The sequence below is a fragment of the Ochotona princeps genome, chromosome 28, assembly GCF_030435755.1.
Source record: "Ochotona princeps isolate mOchPri1 chromosome 28, mOchPri1.hap1, whole genome shotgun sequence".
Taxonomy (NCBI): domain Eukaryota; kingdom Metazoa; phylum Chordata; class Mammalia; order Lagomorpha; family Ochotonidae; genus Ochotona; species Ochotona princeps.
Window position 1 is genome coordinate 20,364,540 of NC_080859.1, and position 7,838 is coordinate 20,372,377.

At 44.1% G+C, this 7,838-nt stretch overlaps 1 protein-coding gene across 1 annotated transcript; it reads right to left on the bottom strand.

Annotated features, from left to right (window-relative positions):
- Positions 1–6,463: 6,463 nt before the first annotated feature.
- On the bottom strand, positions 6,464–7,411 carry LOC101535015 (olfactory receptor 2V1). The gene has a single exon (XM_004599788.2). It carries the CDS (start codon positions 7,409–7,411, stop codon positions 6,464–6,466), a length of 948 nt encoding a protein of 315 aa, XP_004599845.2.
- Between the last annotated feature and the right edge of the window lie 427 nt (positions 7,412–7,838).

The following is a 7,838-nucleotide window of genomic DNA, read 5'->3' on the forward strand; positions in this document are numbered from 1 at the left end:
AGCGGAATTGGAAACAGACTCAATCTAACACTCTTATATGAGATGTGAACATCCCAAGAAGTGACTTAACCCACTATGCCAAAAAGCCCATCCCAAGTCATCTCTAATTTTATCATTGGCATAAAATGAATAGATACAGACCCAGTATTTCAGAAGGCAAATAAAACACACAAAAATTCTCAACCTCAAGAAAAATAAGGAAAAAGAGAATGAAAGAGACAGATCAGGGTGAACCAACGTAATTAAGCATTGGATAACAGAAAGGAAGAGCATCCCCTGAAGTCACAGAACCAATGATGCCAGGCAGGCTTTCAGCATTCCAATCTGAAAATGCATATCCTTGGTCAACAGATTCTGCCACCTAGGAATAGATGTTAATTAGCAAGTTAGATCTACAGAAGGTCTGTTTCAGTGCAGGGAAGTGGATGTACCTACATAACGCTGAAGAAAATGAGTCTGAAAAGGAAAAAGCAGGATCTTAGGACACACACGCGAGAAATGTAACAGAGAAAATCAGAGCTGACTGAGGTGTTCAGAACACCTCTCAGGCAGAATATATACAGTACTTTCCAGAAAGGATATGGAAAGATTTTAGAGATATACATTAGGTTAAAATGGAAAGAATCAATTGTAAGAGAAGGAAGACAGTAAAACCTCGGAGAAAAACTTCATCTTAAAAACATGGCAAAATTTTTAGGAGTTCAGAAAAGCCTTCCACAAAGTCATTAGAACACAGAAAGAATATGCATCCTTCCTTCCACAAAGAGGTATAAAGGATGGCAGGGGCTCTCAGGAAAGGTGAGAGATCTTTCAAGAGGAGTTGGTACAGATACTCACCTGCAAAGACCCCTCTCTGGGCCAGGTCCAGCCTGTGGCTAACACGTTTTATTTCCTGCCACTCCTCACCTCTATCCACTCTACTCCCCCTCATCTGTGACTAAAGAAAATTGCCTCTGGTTTCAGAAATCCTCGGAGACCTCTCCCCGGCTACATGACTGTTCCCAACTCCTGGCAATGAAGTCTCCAAGGGAAGACAGCTTTCTGCACAGTTCTCTGTTCATCTCAGTTGCTTAAACTGACTCCCCCAGGAGAATGTGAAGAGGAAAACTCGGGAGTAGGAATTACTAGGGACCAACCCAAAGAACTGGCTTTTCCTCCATTCCAAAACGAAATGGAAAATGTTGGCTTGCATTGCTTCAGTGACAATAGGATAGTCATAATATAATATATAAAAAATTAACAGGGCATCATCTGGAGTATGCCAGAAACATTCTCTCTTTTTTTAAGATTTATTTATTTTTATTGGAAAGGCAGCTATACAGAGGAGGAGAGACAGAGAGGAAAATATTCCACCCGTTGATTGACTCCCAAGGGGTCGTAATGGCCAGAGCTGAGCTGATCTGAAGCCAGGTTCTAGGAGCTTTCTGTGGGTCTCCCACGAGGGTACAGGGTCTAAAGGCGTTGAGTACATCCTAGAGTGCTTTCCCAGCCCAAAAACACAGAGCTGGATGGGAAGCCGGGCAGCTGGGACATAAACCCACGCCCATATGAGATCCTAGCACATGCAAGGCAAGGACTTTAGCCACCAGGCTATCACACCAAGCCCAACATTCTTTTTTTTTTTTAATAATAAATGTATTTTATATTTGGTAATGTTTCCATATTGAGAAGTATATATCCATGTGGACCACTGATCAGGGTGAAGAGGGCCAAGGCACGACAGAAAGTGGATGAGACATTGCTTTCAATTTTTTTCTTCCTGTAACGTGGGATTCTGGGGAGAGAGGAAGGGAGGGCTCTCCCAGCAGCCTAACCATATCAGCTCCTGGGGATGAGAGACGGCCACCTGATGTCATCTCAGGGTCCTTGATGTGGAACATGTAAGTAGTTTTGATGGTTCTGAAATGTTGTTGAGTTCATTGATCCAAAGTTGGCCTTCAATCCGTTCCAGTTCTTGGTGTTGGTTATTTCACCCCAGCCAAGGCTTGTCCATACCCAGACACTGCTCACACATGGCTCAGTAGGGGCAGAGACCCAGCCTAGTCCGTGGCCTAGCGGCTAAAGTACTCACCTTCGACGCCCTGCCGGGATCCCATATGGGTGCCAGGTCTAATTCCAGCTGCCCTGCTTCCCACCTAGCTCTCTACTTGTGGCTTGGGAAAGGAGTCGAGGATGGCCCAAAGCTTTAGGACCCTGAACCTGTGTGGGAGATTTGGAAGAGGATCTGGGCTCCTGGCTTCAGTACCAGCCGTTGTGGTCACTTCCAATTCTGAGCTTCTTTCTTCTGCCTCATTCATTATATTATTGAGGTTTCCCACTGAATTTTTAATTTGCTCCATTGTGTCCTTCATTTCTAACAATTCTGCTTGATTTTTTTCAATGTTGCTGTATTCATTAAACTCCTGTATGTGCTTCTCATTGATAAGAAGTTTTTTAGTAAGTTTTTTGAATTATTTACCCCCCATTTCCTGGATATATTCTTCAGTCACCTCTGAGGTTGGCAAAGCCTTTTGCTCCTTTGCAGGGGAATCTTCAGTATTATCCATTATGTCTTTGTATCTTGGTTATTGTGCTTCTGGTTATCAGATTCTTCTCCTTAGGACAGGTTTCTAACCAGTGTCACCTACAGGTCTACAGTTTTATTTGACCTATTGCATTTTGTGCCTGGTTCTTTGTTTGCAGTCACTGGTGAGTTCCAGGTCTGGGTTGTTGTGTTAGACTTGCACCATGGTCTCCGTAGCCCCAGCTCCTGGCTCATCACTCTCCACCGCCTGTGATCCCATGCTGTAGCTGCACCATTGTCTTACAACCTTTCTCCCATTACTCGTTCAACCAATTTCCAGGATTAGAAAGACATCTGGTGCCCTAAATAATTAGGTTGTTGGTGGTGCTGACCTTGCTGGAACCTGCTTGTTGTTAGGTCTGAGGGCCACCCAGACCTATTTTGACCTACAGGATGGCAAAGTCAATATTTTTCCAGTCAAGTTAAATCAACAGGATGGGCAGTTCTTTCCCTGGATCCACCTCCTGAGCTCCTGGTGACCTCCCCTTCCCACTGGCTGTTGGTGGAGCTCCTGACCCCGATGAAGCTCAAATCACTATTCACTGACCGCCAATGAGGTCTCTAGTCACTGAAACATCACATTGTTGTCTCCTCTGCTTTCCTTTATCTGCCATCTCCAAGTGCCCCTCTTCTGTCGGTCTGTCCTTTCCTATTTCCTGGAACATGCCCTCTCTGCTTTACCTCTGCATATGATTCTCCATTTGTTTAAATGTGCCCTTATCCTATTTTGCCATTTGGATTCTCCCCTGAGTAATTTTTCATATGTCTATCAGGCAGTTGAATATGTTCCTTTAAAAAAAAAACTGTGAAACTGGTGTGATGGTCTAGTGCCTAAATCCTCACCTTGAAACTGCCAGAATCCCATACGGGCACCAGTTCATGTCCCAAATGTTTCACTTCCAATTCAGCTCCATGCTTGTGGCCTGGAAAAGCAGTAGAGGATGTCCCAAAGCCTTGGTACCCTACACCTGCTTGGGAGAACCAGAAAAAGCTCCTGGCTCTTGGCTTCATATCAGCTTAGCTCCAGCCATTGCGACCACTTGGGGGGTGAACCAGTGGTTGAAAGAGCTTTCTCTCTGTTTCTCCTTTTCTCTCAAAATCTGCCTTTCCAATAAAAAATAAATGAAACTTATTTTAGAAACCGGCTTTCGTAGTAATATCATTGCTCAACTAGCAAATCCTTAGTCTGTGAATGCCAGCATCTGATACGGGTGCTGGTTCATGTTCAAGGTGCTCTACTTCCGCCTCAAACTCATTGCTTTAGCCTGGGAAAGCAGAGGAAGATGGTCCAAACCTCAGAACCCTGAACCCGCATGGGAGACTTGAAAGAAACTCCTGGCACTAATTTGGAAAGGTGTAGAGACCTACACCTTCCATTGGAATGACTGGATTCCTAAGCCCTACACTGGGCCTGGGTGGGATGTAGAACTATATGACAAGACCCCCCCTCAGCAAGAAACGCAGGCCACAGTTCCTAACTAGTAAATAGTGTGCTGTGCTGGATATAGCATGGCAAACCCAGGTAAAGAGCTGAGCATGCAAGCTGTGTGCTGACTAGGTAGACAGCTTTGGCAGAACCCTGAGAAAGCAACCAAATGTTTAGCATCTTTACTTTTTAGGCATAGAAAGACTGGGCAGATTGTTACAGGGAAAGAAAGCACCCATACTGGTGCCTGAGGTGGTCCAGGTACAGAAACAAAATCCATTGTCCATAGTAGGATCTGATGGGCATGCAACTCAACCTGTAAACCTCTTATTATGCTGCTGTTTAAAACAGACTGGATTCAGCTTTCAAAGCAAGTGAACTATCTCAGTTGTGTTCACCCTCCAAAACATATGCACTGCCTAGATCATGATCATACTCTCTATTACATGATCAGACCCTACTGCAAGAATCATCCCTAGTGAGTAGAAAGCTTGAGCGTCAACAGGAAGACTGGGCATAACCACAGGAACCTCAATCCAGATTATACAAGTTTAGGCAATAACGAGGGATATAAACAGTAATAAGTGTAAATTTGGTAGAGCGGAGTAGTGTAGTAGAGAACGATTCCCATGTCTGAAGGAACAGGAGCATTTGCTTTATGAATCTTGATGGCTCTGTATCCCAGTTTCCCTCCCCTCAACCAATCCCAGTGGTACAGAGTACTATATAAATTAGAGTATGAGTTTCCCAAACTCTGTTGGGTTCAGTTGAACCTGTGAGGCTCAGTTATCTTTGCTAAAGTTCAGTAATGTCCATTTGGCCCCTGCAAAAAAAGATAGTACAAGGCTTCTGTCTCCTAGTGCACTGTGGATTCCAACTGTGGATCCTTTTGTAAGACGTCACCAAGTGGCCATAGACAGTGCTCTGAGGACTGGGTGCAGTGAGTAGACAGAGTTTCTTTTCTGAAGCAAAGAAGCCATGAGTTTTCCAGGGAGCTCTCCTTGTTTCTTGTCTGTGGTGACCAGATTCCTCCCTAGTCAGGATTGCCCACAGAAGGTGTCCATGCCAGTGGACTCTACTGAAGACCTCCTGCCCAACCTTTCATCTGAAATAGGAATCTCCCTGGTCACAGAGCTCAAGATTCCGTTGATTTTGTTTCTCCGTGCTGCTATCCTTGGGCTTAGTATCTTATATTCCCACTTCTCCTTACTGCATTCAGTCACATTGCCTTGGGTATTTATGTCAAGATGTCACTGCTTTTCATCTTCTCAGTGAAGGAGGATGTAAATGCTTTCTTCAGCCTCTCTCTTCAGCCATGTTGAAAATTATTATTTTTACTTCTTAACGGTGACTTATAAAGTCTCTAGTGGAATACAGAAGGTTAAGAATTATCCAACTGAATTTCTGCCATCTGAAAAGATGCCACTTAAAATATCCATAATTATGACATTGGATCAATTTAATAATATAGATTTACATAAAGGGAATGTAACTGTGTGCAGTACATAGTAATCACTTGAAAAAATTGCAAAGAATTAATAGAACTAATTTAGTTCAAGGATTTTATAAATAGTCAATAATAATAATAACAATAGAAAAGTATTGCCTCTTCATAGGGCTGTAGATTTGTTTTTGGTTTTTTTTAGTTTTTTTTATTTATTTATTTTTATTGGAAAGGCGGATATACATAGAGGAGGAGAGACAGAGAGGAAGATCTTCCATCCGATGATTCACTCCCCAAGTGGCCGCAACGGCCGGTGCTGCGTTGATCCGAAGCCGGGAACCTGGAACCTCCTCCGGGTCTCCCATGCGGGTGCAGGGTCCCAAGGCCTTGGGCTGTCCTCAACTGCTTTCCCAGGCCACAAGCAGGGAGCTGGATGGGAAGTGGAGCTGCCAGGATTAGAACCAGCGCCCATATGGGATCCTGGCGCGTTCAGGGTGAGGACTTTAGCCACTAGGCCACGCCTCCGGGCCCAGGGCTGTAGATTTGTTTACATGTGTGATTCTTTTTTTTTTTTTTTTAAAGATTTTTTTTTATTATTATTATTGGAAAGCCGGATATACAGAGAGGAGGAGAGACAAAGAGGAAGATCTTCCATCCAATGATTCACTCCCCAAGTGAGCCGCAACGGGCTGGTGTACGCCAATCTGATGCCGGGAACCAGGAACCTCTTCCAGGTCTCCCACGTGGGTGCAGGGTCCCAATGCATTGGGCCGTCCTCAACTGCTTTCCCAGGCCACAAGCAGGGAGCTGGATGGGAAGTGGAGCTGCCGGGATTAGAACCAGCGCCCATATGGGATCCCGGGGCATTCAAGGCGAGGACTTTAGCCGCTAGGCCACGCCGCCGGGCCCTACATGTGTGATTCTTACAAAATCCCTATGATGTAGAACAAATGTGGGAAACATACACTCTGAAAGTGTAACTTACCAGTGTTATCCAGTCAAGAGTGAGCCAGATTCCAAACTTGGCTATTTAGTGCTGGTTGCCAATTCGGCAATTATTTAGCCCCTTCCTCATTGCGCCCATAACTTCCTGGTTCCTCAAGCTATAAATAAGAGGATTGAGCATAGGAGTCAGTACTGTGTAGAAGATCGAGACCACCTTGTCATGGCTAGGGGTTCGGTAGCGCCGAGGCCTTAAGTAGATAAACATGGCTGCCCCATAGAAGAGAGAGACAGTTGTCAGATGGGAAGAGCAGGTGGCCAAAGCCTTTTTGCGGGCCTGAGCAGAATGCATATGGAGTACAGCCCACAGGATATTTGCATAGGAGGCCACAATGATGGAGAATGGAAGAAGCAACATGAAGACACAGCAAGCAAAAAGCAGGGTGTCAAACAGGGATGTATCTACACAGGCCAGTTTCAATAAAGCTGGCACCTCACAGAAGAAGTGATCCACATTCCTTGAGCCACAGTAGGGTAAACTCAGGGCTGCCACCATCTGAATTATTCCATCTAGTATCCCAAAAGCCCAGGAGCTCCCAACAATTTGCAGACAGACCCTCTTACTCATGAGGATGGGATAGTGAAGTGGGTGGTTAATGGCCACATACCGATCATAAGCCATGAGTCCCAGTAAAAGTCCTTCAGATCCAACAAGAGACACAAAAAATCCAATTTGTATGCCACAACCCACAAAGGAAATATACTTTCTGCCAGACAGGTAATTGGCAGCCATCGCTGGCACGATATTACACACTAACATGAGATCCATAAGGGAGAGTTGACTAAGGAATAAGTACATAGGTGTATGAAGTCGAGGATCTGTGCAGATGAGGATGATGAGGAGAACATTCCCACTTAAGGCCACTGTGAAGACCACCATAACTGCAGAGAAGAGGACCACATCGATCTGGCTGTGAGAAAAGATCCCCAAAAGGATGAAGCCGTCCACAAATGAGTGGTTCAACCATATTCCCATGACTTGCTCGTGCACGGTCACCTGAGAACAACAGAGAAAGTCTGAGATTTAGTGGCATGTCTTTACCTCTGAATTCTTTTCCTGCAGTCAGCTGAGTCTTTTGCAATTCTAAGAGTTTGGCAATATATGCCTTCAGACGTACAAGATATTCCCATGACAAAAATGATCAGATCTCTGATAGTTCATAGAATTAGACTACACTTCTATAATGGTATGTATTCATATCAAGAAACAGAACTGTTTTGTGTCATAGAACTATTGGGAAATACTGCAACAGTCAGTAACCATATAGCAATGGACTCCATTTCTCTCTCTCTCTCTCTCTCTCTCTCTCTCTCTCTATATATATATATATATATATATATATATATATATATATATATATAATATATATGTGTGTGTGTGTGTGTAATATCTACATAATTAT

What these genes read in the sequence shown, in the direction of transcription:
- LOC101535015 (XM_004599788.2), bottom strand. Translation starts at nt 7,411, where the DNA reads ATGGGAATATGGTTGAACCACTCATTTGTGGACGGCTTCATCCTTTTG.